The following is a 24809-nucleotide window of genomic DNA, read 5'->3' as shown; positions in this document are numbered from 1 at the left end:
GGAGGGAGGGAGAAATTAAGAAGGAAAATGAAGAACTCTCAGTTCTTTGTAAGTCACTCTGTCTCAGTAATTCTACTATAGTAACATACTTGGTCACTAGAACTCATGAGCAAAGAGCTCTTGACAGCTGCCTAGCTCTAGTCACAGAAATCTGGATGAGGGTACAGAAATATCTGATTCTGGCACTGTATGATTCTGAGGTGAACTCTAAAAGATATTCCGGCAAAGTTCAAGATGTCTGCAACTAAACGTACCATGTTCATGATCTCCCTACACTACGATAGAGTTGTCTAATTTCCTTCTTCCATTTCAACAGCCACATGCTATAATTATGCCAATTGGATGGAGGCAAATATACTTCAATTTCCTTCACAGACTATAATAAGAAATGTAGTTGGAAGGCTTTACCAACAAAATTGGGAGCAGCTTGAAAGTCAAGATATAGCCACAAAAAGATGTATCCTCTAGAAATGACAAAGGGACAGGGACATGATAACTGACAGGAAGAAAGGAGCTAAACACACCTAAGGTGACTACCTTGGGTAGCATTTTATAAAATGACTTTGTCTCATTATTAGAATTATCGCTGAGCTATGCTTACACCAATATTCTAAGGATTGTGGTTTGATGAAGACAGCTTATGTAGAAAAGTCAGTAAGATTCTTATCTCCAAGAAACCACCAAAAGACAGAAGTTGAGATGTGACTCAAGTAGTAGAGCACTACTTGAGCAAAAACCCAAAGGAAACCCTGAGTTCAAGCCACAGCAGTAGCACAAGAAAGAAAAGAAAGAAAGAAAGAAAGAGGGAGAGAGGGAGGGAGGGAAGGAGGGAAGGAAGGAAGGAGGAAAGAAAGAAAGAGAGAGAGAGAGAGAGAGAGACATGCCACTCTGTAGTGGAGAACCATAGCCAGGTGTTGAGTTATTACAGCTAATGGTCAAATGACACTTCACTTAACCCAGCCAAAACAAGCAAGTTTTAGAGGAACTGACTAAAAATGACTAGATAGCTCAATCCACTTCTCTGAATGTACTGAGCCCAAACCAGGTTCTCACCATAAAGTGGCATGAGTGGGTGAAATCATCTATGCATCCCATGCTGCTCTTGTCCTGGTACCAGGGCACAGCTAGCTCCCACATTTACCTACTTCCTGCCCCTTAGTCAAACTGCTTTCTTCTTCTTCTCAGAAGGCTACAGATTCAGCTTCCAACCAAGGTTCAAAGAAAAATAGAATGTGTATCAAAAAACTACACTAGGGGCCACATGAAGTGGCTCATACCTGTAATCCTAGCTATTCAAGAGACCAAGAGACCAAGGACCTCAAGTCAAGGCCAGTGCAAACACAAGATACCACCTCAACCAATAAAAGCTGGGCACATGCCTGTCATAAATAGGAGAATCATGATCTAGTCTGGTTTGGGACATGAAAGTGAGACCCTATTCAAAAAATAACTAAGCAAAGAAAGAAGGAAGGACATGGTTCAAGTGACAGAGCACAAGGCTCTGAGGCCAAATCCTAGTACAGCCAAGGTTTTTTTTTTTTCAAAACAGGAAAAATTAAACTTCACTAAACCCAACACTTCCTTTCACAAAAAAATAATCTCCAAAAGTTAAAAGGATTTCCCAGGGCACTTCAGTCAGTAGCCGTAAAACCATGACAAATACTCTTTTGCAATGCTCCTTCCCAATAATACTGGCTAATGTCCACCTAGGTTTCCCAATGGCACTCCTCACAGGTGGACTTAAAATCTGCTGAAAGTAACATCTGATCCAATAAGAACACCTACCTCAACTAGCTAAAAGATGAAAAACTACCAGGAACTCACCACGATTCTGTGGAAATCAAAGCAAACCAACCAAGACCATGTTTCATTCGAGTTGTTAGGAAGCACAAAAGCTCACACTGGCTAACACAATAGCTAGGAAAAGAAAATGCTTAGCTATTTCAAATGACTCCATTTGTAAACTGTAAAAAATAAAATGTCCAAGGAGCAGATGAATTAGGTGAATTTATATGGAACCAAAACAGTCTTGAGTAATCTCATCTTTGAGAAAGAAAATGAGACTAAATGAAGAAATGGATAGAACATTTCAAACTGTGTCTTCACTTCCCTGGTGACTAGGCTTGGCTCTTTCTGAGAGAAACAACACATGTTCTGTTTTATTGTCTCTGCTGACAAGCTTCTTACACAGACTATCAATATTAATCAAAATGCTCATGGGTAAGGTTGTTTAAATCAAATGAATTACTGTGCAGGTAGGATAAAGATCTGTTGTGAATGCAGCTACCCCACAGAGAACTTTGCCCATAGGAAAAGACACAGCTAAGTCACACATCACATGGGTTTTGCTTGTTTTTGTGCTAGTACTGGGGTTTGAACTTAAGACCTCTCACTCTCACTTAAGCTTTTAAACTCAAGGCTGGTACTCTGACACTCAAGCCACACTTCCATTCTCAGTTTTTGGCTGTTATTTGGTGATGAGAGTGTCACAGACTTTCTGCTCAGGCAGGCTTCAAACCTTAATTTCTCTGGTCTCAGCCTCCTGAGAAGCTACAATTACAGGCATGAGTTACCAACATTCATTTTTTAAGCAAAGAGAAATTTGAATACTTGCAATATACATGTCTAATGCTTAGTGTGCAAGTTCGTCATTAAAGAAAAGAACAGAAACACCCTCAGAAAAATTTGATGTGAAATCTCAGACAAGAAGTAGAATTCCATCTTCTCTTCCTGTCACTACCACCCTTCTCAATTCAAAATACATTGATCTAGATGTGTTTTCATCTGTGCACTCAGTTGTGAACTAGTTCTGCATTCTTATTTCTGTCCCTGGTACTTATTAGCTCAGGTCTTGATTTCTCCTCTATAAAATAGAGATAACAGAGCCAGGTGCTGATAGCTCATGCCTATAACCTAGCTACTCAAGAGGTTGAGATCTGAGGATTGTGGTTCAAGGTGCCAGGGGAAGGAAAGTCCATGAGACTCCTAGCTCCAATAAACTACTCAAAGAAGCTGGCAGTGTTGCTGTGGCTCGAGTGGTAGAGCACTAGCCTTAAGCAAAAAGAAGCTCAGATGTCAGAGCTCAGGCCCTGAGTTCAAGCTCAGAATCAGCAAAAAAATATAAAGACAGACATACAGACAGACAGGCAGGCAGGCAGGCAGGCAGGCAGGCAGGCAGGCAGGCAGGCGGACAGACAGACACAGAAGAACAAAGCTGGCACAGGTGGCTCATACCTATAATCTTAGCTACATAGCAGGCTGCAAAAACTCATACTATAATTCCTAAATTCAATAAGCAAAATTTGCATTCTGTTAATAACCCTTAGGCAGCCTCTTAAATTCATCATCAGTAATCCTCAGCCTTGCCAAACACACCCAATGATGTAATAATAGAATAGTACAAGGTGAATATGTAAGTAATCAAAAAATTTAAACTTCATCTTTTAGTAATCCTGTGACCTTGGTAAAAATCACTTAACATTTCCAAGGCTAAGTTTTCTCTGTCATAACTGGGAATATTCCTTTTGCTTAAGCAACACTGAGAAGATGAAATTAAATGAGATCCACAAAAATGCTTTATTAAGCATAATCTTAAAATCAAAAGAAATTGTTATTATAATTTCCTCTGTGGAAGGATCTCATAATATAGTCAGAGCAGATAACACTGTTTGTAAAAGAAACATTCTATTAATAAATGAGTCTTGACAGCATCAGTGGCTCATGCCCATATTCCCAGCTGCTCAAGGATGAGAGCTGAAGGGCTGAGGTTTGAGGTTAACATAGGCAGAAAAGTTTACATGATCCTATCTTGAAAAGAAAGGGCCAAAACAGGGATGCAGATATGATTCCAGTGGTAGAGCACCTGCCAAGCAAGCTTTAGGCCCTGAGTTCAAGCTCCAGTACTGACAAAAAAAGAAAAGAATTGGCCTTGTTTGGAATAAGAGATACAAATGAGAGAGGGCAGGTCAAATGGAGAGGGTAAAAGGGCATACTATCAAAATCCTTTATGTCCATGTGTAAAAATGGAACAATAGCACTTGTTGAGATTGGTTTGGGAAGGGAGGAGAGGAGAGTGATGGAGGGGGTGAGTCTGATCAAGATTCTTTGTATGCATATACAGACATGTCAAAATGAAACCCCCTCAGTACAATTAATTGATGCTAATTGAAAAATGTACAAAAAAAGAAACACTGTTGCACTATTTATAGAACTCAATGGAGCCTTGGTTAATATGAGAAGAGCAAGTCATATTTTGGAATACTTTTTCTCTCTCTCCCATGCTACACTGATCCCATGCAAAGCCCAAATAGTTTAAACTAAAAAAAAGAAAAAAGGACATGTTTAGTTCATGGACATAATGATGAAAAGCTCTGAGATTTGGAATCACACTGCCTGACTCCTCCTGCCTCCCAGGCCTGGCTTCTGGCTTGAGCAGAAGAAGAATCTGGCAGTATGGCCAGCACCAGAGTCTCCCACCTGGTCTCCAGCATGCCTTCGCGTCGCCCACCTACAAGGTCACAGAAACTGGGCCCTTGAGACTCTTCTGACCTAGAAAATCCTTTCACAGGTAGGGAAAACCAAGCTGAGAGCTACACAGGGTAAGACTGGAGAAAACCATGACCTCTGCATGTGGTGGCTAGGCTTGCCTGTCAACTTGTTTGGACTGAGGAAGTACCTAGGAGAATGGTAAACCACACATAAGACTGACTAGAAGAAGAAAACCTGCCATCCACGTGGGCTGTGCCCCACAGGCGGGAAAAAGGGAAAGCCTGAGAGCACAGGCCTCAATCCCTCTCTTTCTCTTTCTTTTTCCTTCCCTCTCTGTCCCTCTCCCTGTCCTTGTCCTTCTATCTCTATCTCTTCCCCTCCCTCCTCCCATGGTCCCCTCTTTCTCTCCCTCTCCCTCCTCCCACGGTCCTCTTTCTCTCTGTGTCTCTATTTCTGTTTCTGTCCTCTCTTCCCCCCACCCGGTCCCTCTCTGTATCTCTGTCTCTCTCCCTTCTCCCCCTCTCCTCTCCCTCTCTCTATAACTCTCCCTCTCTCCTTTCCCTCTCCTCCCTTCTCTTCTTCTCTTTCTTTTCTTCTCTGTTTTTCTCTTTCCCTTCCTCCCCTCCAATTCCTTCACCCTTTTTCTCTGTCTCTCCTCTCTGTCTGTCCCACTTCCTTTCCCTCCCTTTTTTCCCTCTCCCTCTGCCTTTCCTCTCCCTCTATCTGCCACTCCTTCCTGGCAACCATGATGTGAGCAGCTCTGCTGGGCCAACACCTTCCAGCCATGATGGGCTGAAGCCTCAGAAACTGTCACCCAAAATAAAGTTTTCTCCCTTAAGTTGTTTATATCAAGTGCTTTGTCACAGTGACCAAAAAAAAAAATCTGACTAGCACACCAAGAAGTATTTCTAAAATGTCTACCTCCATATCAAAACATTTTTTATCTTAAAATGACTATTACACCCTCATGGATCTACTTTAACTATTAAAGATATTTTTAAAGTTAACTATATAGGTTTTTGATTGGGATTCAAAATCTATGTTAACCAATATGGTGTTAATTCATATAAACAACAGAAAAAAATACACATTAACTTATTATTTTGTTGTTATTATTCTGGTACTAGTACTAAGGCTTGAACTTAGGGCCTGGGTGTTGTCCCTGGGTTTGTATGCTCAAGTCTAGTGCTCTACCACTTGAACCACACCTCTACTTCTGTCTTTTTTGTAGTTAAGTGGAGATGAATCTCTTAGACTTTCATGTTTGGGCTGGCTTTGAACCACAATCCTTAGATCTCAGCCTCAACAGCAGCTAGCATTATGGGCATGAACCACCAGCACCTAGCACCACATTAACTACTGAAAGATGAAACCTTCAAGAGTCTCAAAAATAAAGGAATTCAAAGGGAGGACAGATGACAACATTAGAATTAGTACCTGAGACTGCTGGACCTCTTTCTTCGTATCTTCAGATACCAAAGCAAAAGCTAGAAAGGGGGTGAAAAAAGGAACATTTTAATATTAACAATTTGGGTCCACTCTCACATTTAACAGTTTTGCTTATAATGAGAAAAAAAAATGAACAGAACACATTTGCTCCCTTTTAAGCAACTGCATTGCTACAAACTAGTATTACTGCTTTTCTTCATCTCTGACTTTCAGATTATTCCGCAATGCAATGTCACCACGCTTGGGCTCCCAATCAAAAATAATTCTATACCAAAGGGGGGGAGGGGGGGAAAAGTCTATGTATACCATTTGTGCTGCAGATATAATCCACAAAGCAAAGACAAATGCAAAGTATTTCACTGAATCCTTGATTTGAATTCCTGAGAATGAAAAAAAAAAAAAAAACAAGCAGAAATTCCCACCATCAGCATCACTACCAAAGCCTGGAGTACAACAGAGCTACATTTGGAGCAAGCTTGCTCTTAGGAACTATGGAGTCTAACACGTAATGCCTGAATAGAGAATTTACAGAACTCTACTAAAGTGTCTGGGCAGGAGAGCCAGCGGAATTAAAATCATTCCCCATTCCCAGTGATTTAAGGTTTTGAGTCCGAACCTCAAATAAGCATCTCCCTGGAGATACATTTAGCCTAGCCATTAAAAAATAATAACAGTAACAATATGAGAGTAACAACACTTGGAAAACATAAAGCCAAATGAAAAGCCAAACAGTCAGGAAGGTTAACAAACAAAACAATACTTTAAGCACATTTCTCCTAAAGAAATGCTTAGAGAGCATTTGCAAAGGGTTGGCCTCCTCCAATTAGCATGCCCAGGAGGAAAGGGCTAAGCCTTGGAGCAGTAACACACTGAGAGGCCTGGAGAGGAGATACTGGAGGGTAACCACAGACCACAAGGAGGACTCTAGCAGGGCTCCTGAGAGACAGAGGAGACCCTCTCAAAAGCAGAAACTTCACTTCCTTCTACCTCATCCTTCCCTAGCCCACCCACAGCCCCAGATATCCACTGCCTCAAGTTCTCCATTAACATCTGCTCAAAGGAAGTAATCTAAAACATATTCACACTGAAAAGCAAATGACTAACATGGTTTAATTGTTTCCATTTCCAAAATGACATTTCAAATGGCAGGACAAAATTGAAATGCAAGTCATAGGAAGTCTGGGTGGAATTTAGCTGGTAGATGAGCCATCCCAGAAACAGTCTCATCTAAATTAGCAAATTCCCAAGTCTAGAATGGCTTATCCCCCGCAAGATGCTTTCCTTCCCATCAGAGCATCTATTACCACCTGACATAATGTGGTTATTTGTCTATTATTTACATATTAATGAACTATAAGCTACACAAGACCAGGAATATAGCTTTACTGACTGCTGGCCCCAAGAACAAAGTATACAGAATGAGTTCACTAATACCGAAGATCACATATAGTCTCTCCTCTGCTGGTTTTGAAAGGTATCAGTGCATTGCTTATCATAAGCCAGCAGCTAATACTATTTGCCAATGTAACGATCTAAAGTAGGAATTACAAGCAAAGCCCACAAATCCTGCTTGTTGAAATCAAGACATACTGGGCTAGCATTAGCTTTTTTCACTCATGGCTGGTGCTCTACCACTTGAGCCTCCAGTTTCCCAAATGTGTTCTGAAGACAAAGAGTATGTTACATCATTCATAATCTTAAAATAACAAATCATTTTCAGGATTCCTACCAACTAACTCGAGGCTTCGTGAAATTAAAGGAGTATGAATAGATGAGGAAAGTGAAAAAAAGAGGAAGCAAGTAAGGTCACCTTCAACAATTCTAAGATTCATTCGGTAGTGCTTTGTTTGATCATAACTACCAAAGTGTATGTGTAACTCTTAATACCTTTGAATTCTTCTTAGTTTTGATTTTCATACAGTGGGAAGAGATATGTCATTGCTCTTTTTTAAAATTTCTTAAGCAAAGCAGTTTAAGGAGTATATTTATATAAATATATATGCATGTATGTACTTCCATGTGATTTTCATTCTAGATGTTCCTAACAAATTGATAGTTTCATGTCCACATGAACTGACCTATATTTGCATGCACATAGATAAAAGACTAATTTTTCTTGGACATTAAAAGAAAAGCAAGCACACAAGCTTGCTGTTGTGCATAGCTATGGATTATGTACAAATCAATAGCTATAGGCTAGTAAATGAGAGAGAAAGAGATGGCAAAGGTCGCAGAAAAGAAGACAACACTCTAGAACTCAAGGTTTACTGTTTGATTTCATGCTAATCTCCAGATTTAGCAGAGATTCTTGAAAACCTGGACTTTATACCTTTAATGTACAGTTGGAGAAACAATCCAAGGTAAATTACGATTTTATGTACCAAACTGCTGTTTAAAAGTAATTCTCTCTTCTTTTTTCCAACATGAATTCTGGCAACTTGAGACAGACAGTACTACTTAAAGTGCAAATCAGGGCAGGCAATAGAAATCAGACCTTTTCCTTGATAACTTTAAATAATTCAAGCCAGTGAATATGTTAGCATACCTAGATAGAAAGATAAATCAAGGTTTTACAACTAACCTGGGACTAGGATTTATTGACTAGCCTAAACCCCAGGGCACAAGAAAACTGGAGGAGTTAATTGCAGTGCATTTAAGTAACACTAATCAACTACCTTCTCTGGTTCCTGGGAGGTGGCAAAGAACCCCAGTCACCATGCAGGGAACGTAACTGTGCCTTGGGATTCAGGATTCAATTTTCATTTCTGTTCTCTTGATTTGTCCTCCCAAAGTCTTCCTATAACTCCTGTTACAGACACCAAGCAAAATCTAGAAGATCACCATCAAGATCCCCTACTTTGAGGGACACTGTGGGAAGGAATGAAATGGTGCCCAAACCTTGGGACCCTGGCATCACTGGCCATGCTAATCAATGACAATAATGATGATGTCTGTCAGTACCCAGCATAAAATTGGGGAAAGAAGAATCAAACCTGGCACAGTGGCTCTGCCACTCTGGCCAAAGTTCCCATGGCCATATTCTGGCGCTCAGATTCTCACCAGAATGCTTAGAAGACCTTTTGTTCTCACACTCTGTGGAAGAAAACCTTGGGGCCTCACTTTCTTTCCTATGACCTACTTACAAAACATGCTTCAGTTTCCCAGCACAGCTGTGGCCTCCAAAGGCTGCCCCTCCCTGGAGCTTTCCAGGTTTAATTCCAGGTTCACAGGATGGGGGCCTTAAGCTCCAGGATGCACAGCCCAAGGCCAATTTGTCTGCTTCTTATTACAGACTTTGATGGTAATCCACAGTGGCTGAGGGAAGGGAATCCAAGGCATGCCGCCCAACAATAGAAGATGGAGACACAGCTGCCTTTCCTTCATGCTCTGGAGACAAGTCCATGGATCCCTGAACCTGCACACTCGCTGAGTAGCAAACAACTCTATCCACCACCATGGGGAATTACTGCTAAGGCAAAGGATGGAAGGTCCTGTCATCACATGAGGGCCAACACAGAAGCAGCGTGGCAATCACCTAGCAGGTACCATGTTTAGACAGGGTGAGGTGGTGTATGCTAAGTGCTGTATGAATCAACAGTTATCGGTATCATTATACATCCTATTTTTATTTGTTCAACAGACAGGAGTCACTCTGTCTGCTGTGAACCATAGGTTAAAGTTATGTTGAATGCAAGGTGCTGGTGGCTCATACCTATAATCATAGCTACACAGGAGGCTGAAATCTGAAGATCCCAGTTCAAAGCTAGCCCAAGCAGGAAAGTCTATGAAACTCCAATTAAGCACCAAAACAAAAAGCCAGAAATAAAGCAGTGGCTCAAATGGTACATTGCTAGCTTGGAGCTAAAAGGCTCAGGCACAGTAACTAGACTCTGAGTTCAAGCCCCAGGGCTGGCACCAAAATAAAATACCTTTAAGCAGTTATATGAAGAGGTTTTAATTCAACAAGTCAGTTTATAAGTACTTATAAACCTTTCCATGGTTCTCCTCCATCTTTCCCACCGCCATCTATATCCTTATTACCAAGTTCCATTTTCACCTATGTACATTAAATGTAATGACTGTATTCACCTGTACTTTCCTCTCTCCATTCATCTGCCCTCTCTTCCTCGTAAGCTAACCCTGACAAAGTAGGTTTCAGCTTCCTGGTATTCATTTTGTTAAGAGTTATCATTGGAATCCTCCCCCGAATATCCCAGAGTTTAGTCTACTTGTTTGTATATATGTGCATACAACCCAGTAGATACTTTCATATATGTTTATGACTTAGATCTAACTTCCAACGATGACAGAAAATGTGCTGTTTGTCTCTCTGAGCTTGAGTTACTTCACTTAGCATATATTTTTCTGGGTCTATCCATTTCCCTGCAAATGACATAATATCAGTCTTCCTGATAGTAAAATTCCAAGAAGGGAGTGAATGCCACTACAGACTGATTTCTGGAGAAGCTAAGGAGCATTTAGAAAGAGGGAGACAGAGACAAAGCAGGACATAAACATGGACATAAACACGGCAGCTAGGAGGATGCGGGCAGGAGGCAAAGGTAGGTCTGGGCCCGAGCTAAGGTGTAATAGTGGCTGGAGCAGTAGGCCTGGAGGATGAGGGAACAGCCTTCCTGGCAGAGAGTATATGTGTGTAGGAGGGAAGGGACTAGAGGGGCAGGGAGGGAGAAATCTGGAGGTGATTCCAGCTTTTACAGAGTTTGCTTGGCTGGGCAGCCATGGATAGGCTACAGAGTAAGGGCCATAAGCAGACGAGGAGGAAGCTCAGGACATTCACATGGAAACCTCCCATAACAGCTATCCTCCAGGGATGGAGGACCAGAGTGAACAACGGACTGTACAGTAAGAGGCCCCAACACCAAGTCCTGTGGCTCACATCTGTAATCCTAGCTACTCAGGAGGCTCAGATCTAAGGAGCATGGCTTGGCTAGCCTGAGCAGAAAAGTCACTGAGACTCTTTACAATTAATCGAGAAAAAGGTTGAAGTGATCAGAATGCCAGCCTTGAACCTTTATACACTGTGTGTGAGTGTGCGTGTGTGTGTGTGTGTGTGTGTGTGTGTGTGTGTATAAACACACATACGTATGACTTGATCTCCACACCCAGGCCACATAGGCCAAGGAACAGGGCAGGGTCCCCAAACATATCAGAGACCAAACTATAAAGGAAACAAAATGGAAAGGCCTGGCAGGGAAAGAATGTACTTGTTTAAGGAATTTTTAAGGAGTTCTTTCAAGGAGCTTTGCCCTTAGTGCTGCACAGGTCAGGAGAAAGATCTGAGTCACCAACCCTGCTTGATTATCACAATTATCATAAAAGGTCAAAGCACAGCACCTATACTGGTCAGTATATTCTATGGGCCGGAGGGTATATATAAGTAATTAGGACAGAAAATACAAATTAACCATTGGTATTTAGAAAGAAAAAGATTATTTGCTTCTTTGATTCATACCTCATTTAAACAAATTACTCAGGATATATAAACCAGAAAATTCCAACTCAAGCAGAGTTGGACCTCACCCTCATTAAGTATGTCCTATATCCTGACTTACAATGAGAAAAATCTCTGGTTGCAGTCTACTACCCAAAACCCTGAACAGGAGAACAGAGCAAATATTCAAACAAGGAAATTAGTTCTGGTTCCCGCAATCAGACTACTAAATGTTAACCACCAGGCTTGCTTCTTAAACATACAATGTGCACAGAACTATTGGCCATCTTATCTATTACAAAATGCAGATATTCTTAGTAACCCACTTCCATCAGTACTATACAATCCATGGCATTTGTTGTTGGTGTTGTTTGGTGGGTTTATTTGGGACTAGGAGTGTTAAGACAGAGTCTCATAGCCCAGGCTGGCCTGGAACTATTTGGCATAGACTGGCATCAGACTTCCAATCTAACCTCTGCCTCCTGAGTGCTGTGACTACAGGTGTGTCACCATGCATGGCCACAATCTACGACATTCAGAGCCTTTAGGAATGTCCTTATATATGGTCAAACACCTGTTTGCAGCTATCTACTGCTTTAATTTTTTTGGTTTTCTTTTTGTTTCTTTTTGGATCCAGTCATGGGGCCTGAACTCTGGGCCTGGGCACTGTCCCTCAGCTCTTCAGCTCAAGGCTAGCGCTCTACCACTTGAGCCACAGCGCCACTTCCGGCTTTTTTCTTTTTGCTTATGTGGTGCTGAGGAACCCAGGGCCTCAGGGACGCAAGGCAAGCTCTCTACCACTGAGCCACCTTCCCAGCCCTGCTTTAATTTTTTTAACCCATACCCATAAACAGGATCCCTTTAGTAGGATTTGAAAATCTACAAATGATGTTGGAACTAGAGAAAGACTTTAGTCTGAATTTTGGAGTGCCAGTTCCTTTCCTGAATAGATAAGACACCTGACTGATGAGTATCGGGTTCATTCCTGTGCTTTGCTCTCTCCAGAACAAGTCCTTACTTCATTTTAAAGGCAAAGTAACCACAAGTCATCTTTATATTCTCTTGATGTTCAGAATAGCTACAGCTAGGATTCACTATGGCTTGCTTCCTAGTTCCTCATAATCTTAATGAGGGGGGAGGAGCGTAGGAGACAGTGGTGGGTACAGGAAACAGCAGTGGGTACAGGAGACAGACATAATTGAGAACTACAGTTTCAGATCTGCAGCCCCCAAGTGACTTAGCAGGTCTTCTGATTGGCCAGTTGTCCCACACTTCATTTGCATAGGGGCAACTAAATCAGAGCAAAGCCTTGGGTATAAAAATCCCTAGAGCCAGAGAGAGAGCCAACCAGAGAAAGATCACACAATGGACTGGGAGAGCAGCTGAGCAGCAGAGGCCTTGACTGCAATATTGCTCTAAATAAACTTTTTTGTTTGAATCCTCTACTGTTCTGGACTTCATTCATTGAATTGCTGAGACAAGAATCCAAGACTACAGTGGCAGCAGTTGGCTGTAGAGCTCCAACACTGTCAGGTGCTGTCTGCTGCTATAACATTGTTGTCTGCTACAGGGCTGCAACCCCAGAGGTCACTGCCAACTGCAGAGCCAGAAAAATATAACACAATGGTCTCTGTCCACTTCAAGCCACAGCAACAGCAAAAGACAATTCTGAATTACTTGGACTTTCAACCCTCTTTTCTTCAACCCAGCCTCAGATATTTTATTACAGCACACATACAGATAAATACACCAGCAATCTACATTTTAACAAGCCTGCTACCATCTGACACACATGGGGACTGAGAGCTACACAGGAACTTAAGGGGGAAGGATGGAGTTGTTGTCACAAGCTCTGTCCATTTCACTTTTTTCACTTCACCTCACAAACAAAGTACATCACCACCCTCAAGATTCGGAGAAGATAAATTCAACACGATGCCTGAAAAGCCTTGAGCTTCTTACAGGAAGCAATAAACGTAGGCTAAAATATATCACCTGTGCAGTTTCATAACATATTCTATTAGGAGTGACGATAAGTCATATCACTAGAAGAAAATAGCACAGCCATACTTGAGATATGTGCAAATCTTATTTGATGAGAATTTTACTCTTTAAAAAAAAAACCTAAACCTGCAGCTTCCTTTCATACAGCTAAAGACTACTGTCTCCAACTCTAACAAATCGCTATGACATATAATTTTCAATAGATGCTGAAGTATATTTATTTTGTCACTGAAGGCTCCATTCTTTTCAAAATTAAACTACTGAGATTCCCACTGATACAAGGACTCCCCAAGTTCTCCCCAGCTGGACCTCTCCCCTGAGCTGCAGAACTGGCAGGCACCTAACAACCCACACACATCCAGGCCAACTTGGCCAGAACCTATCAGCTTCACGTTCTTCTAAAATTAAAGCACAATTCAGAAAAATGACTGGAGAACCAGGAGCAATGGCTCACACCTGTAATCTGCGCTACTGAGATCTGAGGATCCTGGTTCAAAATCAGGCCAGGCAGAGAAAGCTGAGAAACTCTTATCCTCAGTTAACCAGAAAAAAAAAAAAAAAAGAAAAGAAAAACAGCCAGAAGTAGGTGAGGCTCAAGTGGTAGAGTGCCAGCCTTGAGTTAAAAAAAAAAAAAAAAAGCTAAGCTAGAGCACAAGGTCCTGAGTTCAAGCCCTAGTAATAGCACCAAAAAAAAAGAAAGAAAGAAAAAGAAAAAAAGAAATGACTGGGTATTTTAGTGCCACAGAACTGTACACCTAACAATTATTATACATGATAAATTTTAGTTCTTTGTCACACACACATACATACATGCACGCACACACACACACACACACACACACACACACACACACAAACACACACACACACTTGCATGTCAATACTGAGGCTTGAACTCAGGCCCTGGGCACTGTCCTTCAGCTTTATTCACTCAAGGCTAGTGTGCTCTACCACTTGAGACACAGTTCTATTTCTGGCTTTTTAGTGTTTCACTGGAGATAAGAAACTCACAGACTTTCCTGCCTGGGCTGGCTTCAAAGTATAATCCTCAGCCTCCAGAGTAGTTAGTTAGGTTAGGCATGTTTAACCATAGCAATTTTTTAAATCTGGTTTTCTCCTTAAAGGCCATCAGGAAACAGTACTACTCTCTACCCATCAGCTTCTGGAGGAGACCAATGACTCAACCTTGCCCCACCCACCATGGGCTCAGCCCACTGAGCCCATCAATCATGAGTCTACAACTACTTCACTGAGCAGTTACCTCGTGGTTCCCCACAACCCCAGCACCCTTCGCCCCCACCCAACCCTGATACCAGGTGCACAGAAGTCATGGCATGTATGGCCCCAAGACAGCCCTCAAAATGACCCAAATCCCTGGAAGAGAAAGGGGGAAGGGTGACATTGTCCAAAAAGTCACCTGACTAATATAACTCCAACTCTTCTGTACATCACCTTTAGAAAAGCAATAAAAAGTGTGTGTATATACACATATATATTTTTTAATGTCCAATTCTTCCCCATGGTCTACATGGTCCTACCTCCCCCTGGCCCCTACCTATTTCACCAGCCCCTTCGTGCAACTTACCTTCCTCCTCTTGACTTTGTCACCAGGTTCTGTCCCTCGCTAAGATGTTCCCTTTCTCCCTCCACATACTTGACTGCTATCTCTCCTTTACATCTGAGCCACAATGCCACTTCTTCTAGGAAGCCTTAATGAAGTACTTACTTCAGGCTCCAGCGCCAGGCAGGACCCTGGTCATACCACCCAGGAACAAAATATCTACAGACACTGACAGCTGTTTCCTGGGGTGTATGACCATTCCATAGTGAACCATGCCCCAGGTGAGACAAAAGCCCAGCGACTTCCTGTGATGTTTTCTTAACCCATCCTTAACTTCTTTCACTGAACTATAATTAAGCTAGGTGCTGGCAGCGCATACCTGTGATTGTAGCTACCGGGGAGACTGAGAGCTGAGGATCACAATTCAAACCCAGTGGAAGCAGGCAAGCATCTGAGAGACTCTCATTTGCAATGATTTGTCAAAAAGTCAGAAGTAAAGGTGTGGCTCAAGTGGTAGAACACCAGTCTTGAGTGAAAAAGCTAAGCAACATCACCCAGAACCTGAGTTCAGGTCCCAGTACTGGCACACACACACACACACACACAGTACTGGCACACACACACACACACACACACACACACACACACACACACACACACACACACACACACACACACACACACACACACACACACACACACACACACACACACACACACACCCTCTGTAGATACTTTCTGGTGTCCCCTACTCCACAGGGATGGAGCCAGATGGCTCCTCTTCTTCCACTATCCTGATGCTTAACACATAATAATTACTCAATAATTACTTGTGAATCAATGAAAGAAACTTTGAGTAGTTTTCTTTCTTTCCCCTCCATGGTACTGGAGTAGATGGAACATGGCACTTGTTAGGAAGGTTCTCTTTTCCTTTCAATACTCTTTTTAACCAGAAATGTCTAGCAATTCAAACAAGTCTGTACACTGAATGGCTTAGTGAATAAAACTGAAACCATAGTTGTAAGGGGGAGATTCTCAATCAGTATTAGACTCTCAGGAACCTTATTAGGTACTATTAGGTACACTATTAGGTACCTTAATCACAGAAAAGATGGAGTTAGCTAAGGAGACTTAAGCAGATTGGGGTGTGTGTGTGTGTGTGTGTGTGTGTGTGTGTGTGTGTGTGCGCGTGTGCGCAAGTGCGTGCGTGTGTGTGTGTGTGTGTGTGTGTGTGTGTGTGTGTGTGTGTGTGTGTGTGTGCGCGTGTGCTGGTACTTGAACTCTGGGCCTGAGAACTGTCCCTTAGATTTTTCACTCAAGATGAGCTCTCTTCCACTTGAGCTACAGCACCACTTCTGGTTTTCTGGTAGTTAATTGGAGATAAGAGTTTCATGGACTTTCCTGACTTTGCCGGCTTACCTTGATCCTCAGATCTCAGCCTCCTGAGTAGCTAGGATTACAGGCATGAGCCACTAGTGTCCTGCCATGACTATTATTTCTATAAATAACCACCTACTCTACCACTTGAACCACACTTTCATCTTTTTGGCTGCCTTCAATCTCCAGATCTTAGCCTCCTGAGTAATTAGTTACAAACATGAGCCACTGGCATCCAACCATGAATATTTTCTTAAGCAGAAATCTGCACAACACCAAAGATGGATTAAACGGAGAGCTACAAAAGAAGAAATAGCATTTGCAAATTCTCCATAAGGAGCACCTTTAAGCCTAGAAGTTATGCTTGTTTACATGCTTTATAAAATAGCTGTCAAGAAGAAGAAAAAATGGCCTCTAACACTCCAAATAAGGCCAGCTATGAGGACTTGCTCCAGGACTGAGCCTGTAGATTTGCCTCTGAAGAAGTTAACAAAAGGGTAGGAACAACTCCCCCACTCCATTCCCCTCCTAGCATGACTATGGGCTCCAGGAAAGATTACTAAGATCAAGTTCATGACCAAGATTATGCCAACTTGGGGATCTTCCATAACAATCTATCTAGAAGATTAAAATCAGTACCAGTAATATCTGTGCATTCCTTAAGAAATAAAGAAATGGTTTTGTGTGTGTGTGTGTGTGTGTGTGTGTGTGTGTGTACTTGAACTCAGGGCGTGTGTGTGTGTGTGTGTGTGTGTGTGTGTGTGTTTATGTACTTGAACTAAGGGCATGGTTGCTATCCCTTAGTTTTTTCACTCAAGGCTGACACTCTACCACCTGGGCCACAGATCCACTTCAGGGTTTTTTGGTGGTTAACTGGAGTTGAGTCCTATGGAATTTCCTGTTCAGGCTGGCTTTGAACCTTGATACTTAGATCTCAACCTCCTAAGTAGCTAAGTAGCACATGGGTAACTGGAAGGTTTTTAAAAATCAAAAACAAGCTGGGTGCTGGTGGTTCACACCTACTCAGAAGACTGAGATCTGAGGATCATGGTTCAAAGCCAACTCAGGAGACTCTTCAATTAACAAGCAGAAAAACGGAAGTGGCACTGTGGCTCAAGAGGTAGAGCACTCACCTTGAACTGAAGAACTCAGGGACAGTGCCCAGGCCCAGAGTTCAAGCCCCATGACTAACAAAACAAACCAAAAAAAAATGAAAAACAACCTGGAATCAGGTCTGATTCTCACTGTCTTATAATTTTTGACTCACTGAAACGTGAGGAACTGAGCAAGATTTGGCTCAGAACAAAACTCATCCCTAATTTTGGCAGGTGTTTAGAAATACAATCTTGGCTCATACAGAGAGGAGACAGGGGTGTGAAAGATAAATGCTAAGACCTATCTTTTTACCACTGATTCAAATCAGCTTCTTCATAGAGGTATCAATTAGGATTAAGGTAGGCTTCATATAATCCCATGGGTTACAGGGCTGGAATTGGATGATAGACAAGGTAACCATGATGCTCCATATGCACCTAGCTTCTTCTCTCTTCCCACTCTATTAGTATTAATATTGTTCTTACTATTGTTGGCTTCCATCCTCAAGGTCATCTCATGGCCAGAGTAGAGCCTCCACTATGCCAGCCATCCCACTCACATACTAGGTAATGAGAAAGAGGATGAAATAAGACAAAAAGGCCAGCAATTCCAGCTGCATCTGCAACTCTTAATGAGTCTTCCAGGAGCCCTACCCAGTATCTCTTCAGATCTCTCCCTGCCCGGACAACTGAGAAATGCTTCATATTGCCACAACACCACCCACCGTTCCTCACCCAAAACTTCAACCCCAACATAACTCCAATGAATTAGAAAAAGAAGAGACAAAGGTCTGTGGGGAAGCAGTCAGGAGTCTCTGCTACAACAGAATTCTTACATTGAAACTGTAGAGTACAGAGAAAAGTTCCAGAATTCTGTCTAGTCTGTCTCCAGTTTTATAGGAGAAGACTGAGGCTCAAAACCACTAAATGCCACTAATATAGTTAATAAATGGAGACCAAAAAGCCTTCTATCTGATTCTGGAACTGGTGCCAGACTTTAGAATTGCAGTTGCAGTAAATTCTGTCTGTAAATGAACAAGAGTTTAAAAATAAACTTCCTTTTTTCTTTTCCCTTGTGCCAATACTGGGGTGGGAACTCGGGGCCTTGTGCTCTTGATTAGCTTTTTCTCCTCAAGGCTGGAGCTCTGCCACTTGAGCCACACCTCCACTTCCTGCTTTTTGGTGGTTAAGTACAGGTAAGTTTCTGAGAGTTACCTGACAGGGCAAGCTTCAAACCTCAGTCTTCAGAATCTCAACCTCCTGGGTAGCTAGGATTACAGTTGTAAGCCACCAATGCCCAGCTAAACTTCCTATATTGGGTCTTTTCAATATAAATAAAATTAAGCCAGGCACTGGTGATGCATGCCTGTAATCCTAGCTACTTAGAAGGCTGAGATCTGAGGATTAATGTTTGAAGCCAGCCTGAGAAAGAAAAGTCCATGAGTCTATGAGTCTCTTACTTCCAATTAGCTCTACCACTTGAACCAAAGCTCAAAGCGTCAAGGGAAAAAGCTAAGGGACAGGCCCTCAATATAAGCTTCAATACTGACAAAAAGCAAATACATTTTAAAAAATTTTAATTAAAAAATAACTATGCTACAGTGTGGGGAAGACAGACCCATCTTATAAATGTGTAAGCGATTTGTGAGATTGTATATGCATTGTAAGGATTCCTGTCATCTGTTCTCTCCCTGGACAGGACCACATCTTCATCCATCCAGGTGCTCCTTCTCTAGATTTACACCATGCCTAGAGAAAGAATATCCCCTCCTATCCATACCACCCATGAAAGCCAGTTCACAAAGCCCCAATGTCTCACAGGGACCTTTCAATGGGTTTTATGTCTTATTTATTGTGCTTCTCTGACAACTTGGCAAGGCTAAGACATCTCTAAAAATGTGTTGACATTACAGTTCATTCTTAATGTCCTTCAGTGAATTATCAAATGTGGACAGTGCAAATAGTCCCTTAAGGGCAATAAAAAAAATACACAGAGATACAAATGCCTATATGCTGCACGTATTAAACCTAAATATAAATATTCCCAGTGCAGCATTATTAAGTTCAATGCTATAAATACACTGCCAATTTCTGCTACCACCCACCCATTTGGTAAGTTGCAAACAAAAAAAAGTCCAGGCAATGTGCCAACAGATGAAGCCAACAATCATCTCACCTAGACAATTCCCCAAACCTCCAACCTCCCATTGCTCTGAGAGCTTCTACCCAGCAAAGCTTTCTTCCACCAAAGATCTCCAGCCAAATTCGAGAGCTCTACAAGATCAATTACAGTTTCTGGATCCAAGGTGCTCTTAACATTTTTAATTATATTGTTGCCAAATTAATCATGTATGTGAACAATTAATTACCCACTAATCTCCCTCGATTTTCCCACACTTAGCAAACACTACAGAAATACCAGAGGGACACAAAGCAAAACAGATGTCAATTTGGAAAGCTTCAATCAAAATAAAAATGCTGGTGTGGATGCTGGTGGCTCACACCTGTAATCCTAGCTATTCAGGACCTAAGATCATGGTTCAAAACCAACCCAGACAGAAAAGTCTGTGAGACTCTCATGTCCAATTAACCATTAAAAAAAAAAAAAAAAAGCCAATAGCGGATCTAACGCTCTAGTGGTAGAGCACTATCCTCTGATCAAAGCAAAGGGATAAGCCCAGGTCCCTGAGTTCAAAGCTCCAGTGACCAGCACTAAAAATTGCTACACATTTTTTTGTAAAATAAAAACAGGCTGTCAAGTCTCCAGTAGTCTAACAAAAGCAGTGTAGCAATAAAGCCACATCTTTTTCCAACCCGTACTTCTGCCATTCCTACACATCTCCACGTACTGCCGTTCACAGGCAAGTCTAAGTGAGAGGATATCAGCATTCTGCAAAAGGAGTAATATATATATAATTTTTTGCCCAGGCTTTCAAACTTGCATCTCACCATAAAAGTCCATTGGAATTACTTTTTAAAAAGAAAACGAGATAAACTCGCATCACATCTTTCCTCATGACAAGTAAACGCCCTTGTAGGGGGTGGAAAACGAGGGGAAAGAAGGCATCGAGGCTGCTGGAGACCCGGCCAGCGCTGTTGGCAGAGACTTCTCCTGTTTTCCCTGCGAAGATCCAGGGAAGCTTCCCGCGTCGTCCCCGCGCCAAGCAGCGCGCTCGCCCCGAGGGGGACCCCCAGCATCCCACTCTCCTGCTCCGGGTCGCAATCGCCCAGAGGCTTGGACGGGTTCGCGGGTCACCAACGAGAGCCCGGGCGAGTCCCGAGGAGGAGCGCCCGGACGTGGGGGGGGGGGAGGGCCGAGCGCGGACACCGGGTGCGCACCGGCCGGGCGCGCGCGGGCCACGGGCCGCCTCTCCCCGCCGCGGTCGGCGCGCGGGCCCTGGGCCCCGGGACGCCGGGCTGGCGGAAGGCAGGGGGCGGCGCCGCGCGTCCTCTTGCAAAGTTTCTCGCAGTTGCAGTTCCTCCGCTTCCTGTGGGGGTGGGCGCGGCGCCCCGCGCGCCCGCCCGCCCGCCAGCCCGCTCCGGGCGGAAGGAGGCGGGGACGCGCGCCAAGTCGGGGCCGGGGCGGCGGTGGGGAACCGGGGATGGGGTCCACGGGGGCCGCGGACGGACGGGCGGCGTCCCGGGTCCCACCTGGGCGCCGCGAGAGGGCGCCGGCGGCGGCGGCGACGGGACGAGAGGCGGGCGCGGTGGGGCAGCACCCGGGTAGCCCGCCACCTCCCTCTCCGCGGCGACTCCGGCGCGGGCGGCTGCGCCCGGGTCCCCAGCCCCGCGCGTCCTGGAGCCGCCCCGCCACTTACCCGCGGAGCAGGTGAGGAGCGCCAGCAGTGCCGGGAGCGCCGGGCGGCGGCCGCGGCGGGCGGGAGATTGCATCCCGGCGGCGGACGCCGCGCGCCCCGCCCGGACTCGGGGAGCGGAGACTCGCGGGAACCGAGCTGCGCGGCTGGCGCTGCCGCCACCGCCGCCCTCCGCCGCGGCTGACCCCTCTCCGCCGGCTCCCCTCCTCCTCCCTCTCTCTCCGGCTCCTCCGCGCCCGCCACCGCCGCGCCCTCTGGCGGCCGAGAGCGGGAGCGCCCCTGTGCGCGCTGCCAACGCTGGCGGGCGGACTCCAGGCCGGGGCTGCTGCGGGATCGAGCGGGCCGAGGCGCTCCCCCTGCCCCGCCGGACCACGCCCCCGCGCCCTCCTGGTCCTCCCTGACCGTGGCCGGTCTTCTCCTGTCCCTGTCTTTCCTGAGTCCCCACTAGTAAGTCACTGGTTCCTCTACCGCCCCCACCCCAGTGGAAGAGAGATCATCTTTAACTTCCCTGCTCATAGACGACTTGCTAGTAAGAAGTCAGTAGCTCAGCGCCCATCCTGGATGGCACCCATGTTCTACCTCAACTAATTCACTTAATTTCTCTTTTCTTTTCTTTTTGGTGCTGGTCCTGGGCCTTGAACTCAGGGCCTTGGCCGCTGTCCTTGAGCATTTTTTTTTTTTGTTCAAAGCTAACTCTCTGCCACTGGAGCCACATCCTCACTTGGAGCTTTTGGGTAGTGAATTGGGGAGCAGAGCCGTGGGACTGATGTGGGAAATCCCTATTTGGAGAGTCCCTCTTGTCGCCAGGGCTGTCAAAAAGTTTCTACCCAGCTCCTAACAAAGGCGGCCCGAACAAGGAACTGACCTAGGAAGGAAGCAATTACAAACACGTCCTTGTGCCTTCCCCCAAGTCTTGTCTAGTATATATCCAAGGTAGTAGACGAAACCTACTGTGCATTCCAGTCCTGAGTTTGGCATATCCATGTTTTCATTGGTGCCTAGGTGTATTTTTGGATTCCTGCTCTAAGTTGACAACTCATACTTACCTGATCATTTTTTCTTCTTCTGTGAACTTGCAATAGTCACCCGTGCTACACATTTAATGAGGCCCACTTCTAGGCTCTAGGGCACATGTAGAAAATAAGAGAGAAGCAGGTGCTGAACAAATGTTGACTGGACTCCATAACTTTGAGTGGTATTGGGGAGTTTAGCCTGGAATACATCTGGACAGTATTGTTGTGGACTCAACAGATGCTGTCATTTGTTTTGTTTTGTTTCTCTGAGGTAGGGTCTCAGTATGTTACCCCAAGCTGGTCTCAAATTCCTGGGTTTAAGTAATCCATCTGTGTCAGCCACTGAGTGCTAGGACCACAGGCATGCTTTGTTCACCACTTCCTAAAAAAGAAATCAGAAAACAATGAGTTTTCTTAACCTTTAAGAAGGTTAACTACTGAGAACTGAGAAATTATTATTTTCTGTGTTACCCGTTTCATGTGAAAGCAAATAGCATTTTGATCTACCCAGCCAACCATAAACATCATTTAATGGGAGGGAAAAGAAATATTCCTCATATTTCATGTTTTCCTGAAGCTTTTCCAGTGTGGAGTGGACTGTTTTGGTCCCTTTTATCTTTCTTAGGAAAATTCTGAAAGCTATCTACCTACTTGGGAATCTTAGATTGTTTCTAATTTTCAAAGTTTTTGCCAGGCCCTGGTGGCTCATATCTATAATCCTAGCTTCTCTGGAGACTGAGATCTGTGATTCATGGTTCAAAGCCAGCCCAGGCAGAGAGTCCATAAGACTCTTATATTAACCACAAAAAAGCTATGAATGGAGCTGTGGCTTAAGTGGTAAAGCTCCAGCCTTGATCAAAAAGCTAAGGGATAGCACCCAGGCCCAGTACTGGCACAAAAATAAACTTATTTTCTTCCTTTCATATGTTACACATTGAACTTTTAAGCAAGGTATGTTTAAGTCATTATAGAATTCTAATAGTTAAGTAACTTCAAGTGCATGTTCACATTTGGTAGCTAGTAACTCAACCTGTTTGTTCATCATACTTTATCATGATAGAGTATTATGATTTTCAGGACAAGGTGTGGAAAATCGTGTCCTTGTTGGAACAACAGAACCCCTCTTTTAGTAATAAACTTATCCTGGTGTTCTTCCTTTCCACAGCAGACATTGATAAATGGCTTATGACAGAGCTCCAACATTCACTTGTGAAAAAAAGGATTACCCCTCAGTGACTAAGTCTTGTGATAAATAGACTTGCTGGGAGTTCTCTCTCCCAATCACACGTTGAGAGAGTTTCCTGAAGCAGACATGCTCAAGAGGACATTAACACATGCATCACAGGGTGCTTTTTGCTCTGTGACACCAACCAAGAGGGAAAAACAAACCTCATGAATTCTAACATTGGTACACAAAGAAGGGCAGGCCACAGGCCTTTCTTCTTTACTCACTACAATTCCAGCTGCCACTGACATGCTAGCTCTTAGGGGTATACCACTTGCTTCGTTGGAGAATAAGGATGCAATGGAAGGAGCTACCTCTTCTAGGGGACCCCACCCCAGCATGATTCAAACAAAACACAAAAGGAGAACCTAAAGACATTCATGAAAGCATTAGTAATCCAATAATCTAATTGACAAGACCCATATGAGTTGATTTTGACCTCATAACTCTAAGCCCAATTGATAAGGTTTCCATTTATTTATGCATCTGATAGCAACCTCCTGGCTGATGGAGAGAATGCAAAGACACATACAGTACAGCACTGAGCTCAGCAACTCAGTCTGTTTGGAGAGAGAAAATGTTCATAACTGCCAGACACAAGTGGTTCACACCTTTAATCCTAGCAACTCAGGAGGCTTAGATCTGAGGATCAGGGTTTGAGGCCAGCCCAAGCAGAAAAGTCTATGACACTCCTCTTGCCAATAAACTACCAAAATGAAAAAAGAAGAAAGAAAAGAAAAACCAGAAGTGGAGATGTGGCTTAAGTGGTAGAGTGGTAGACTTGAGAATAAAAAAGTTCATGACTGCTTTTATTACTATGAAGTAGATACTATAGGACAGGTAGATGGAAATACTTTGGAACACACAGAAAAATAAATCTATGAAGTCTTTAGATTGGTCAGAAAAATAGAGGTGGCCAGGTGCCAGTAGCTCATACCTGTAATCATAGCTACTCAGAAACCTGAGATCTGAGAATTGTACATCAAGGCCAGCCTGAGCAGGAAAGTCCTTATGGAAGTAGAGCTATGGCTCAAGTGGTATAGCTCCAACCTTGAGTGAGAAAGCTAAGTAAGGAACAGCACCCAGGTTCTGAGTTCCAGCACCAGCACAAAACATAGACAAAAGAAAAGAAAGGCATAGAGAAGGAAAGAGAAATAAGGAAGAAAAGAAGGAGAAAATAAGTGACTTGTGTGAGGTCAGTCTCTAGCGTGGAATTCTGGGTTTCTGAGCTGAAAAGATGGGGAGGGGATACAATTTCATGTGAAGACACGGTACACATGTGCCATGTTCACCCAAAGCCCTACAAAGTGGTACAGGCTCCTTGCTCAGCC

General features: G+C 43.7%; 1 protein-coding gene across 2 annotated transcripts in view; it reads right to left on the bottom strand.

Annotated features, from left to right (window-relative positions):
- B3glct (beta 3-glucosyltransferase) overlaps nucleotides 1-21438 on the bottom strand; it is a 117419-nt gene extending 95981 nt beyond the window's left edge. The window contains exons 1-2 of one of the 2 annotated variants that reach the window (XM_042685756.1): nucleotides 21244-21438; nucleotides 5926-5975 (exon numbers count right to left, since the gene is read on the bottom strand). In XM_042685756.1, the coding sequence (XP_042541690.1) occupies nucleotides 5926-5975; nucleotides 21244-21316 (123 nt within the window). In that variant the 5' untranslated portion in view covers nucleotides 21317-21438. Of the gene's footprint in view, nucleotides 1-5925; nucleotides 5976-17911; nucleotides 17943-21243 lie in introns of those variants that run through there. The other variant, XM_042685757.1, reaches the window with a different exon arrangement.
- Between the last annotated feature and the right edge of the window lie 3371 nt (nucleotides 21439-24809).

Source organism: Dipodomys spectabilis, unplaced genomic scaffold (genome assembly GCF_019054845.1).
Source record: "Dipodomys spectabilis isolate Male_0828 unplaced genomic scaffold, ASM1905484v1 ptg000095l, whole genome shotgun sequence".
NCBI lineage: Eukaryota > Metazoa > Chordata > Mammalia > Rodentia > Heteromyidae > Dipodomys > Dipodomys spectabilis.
This window is presented reverse-complemented; position numbering and strand designations above follow the sequence as displayed.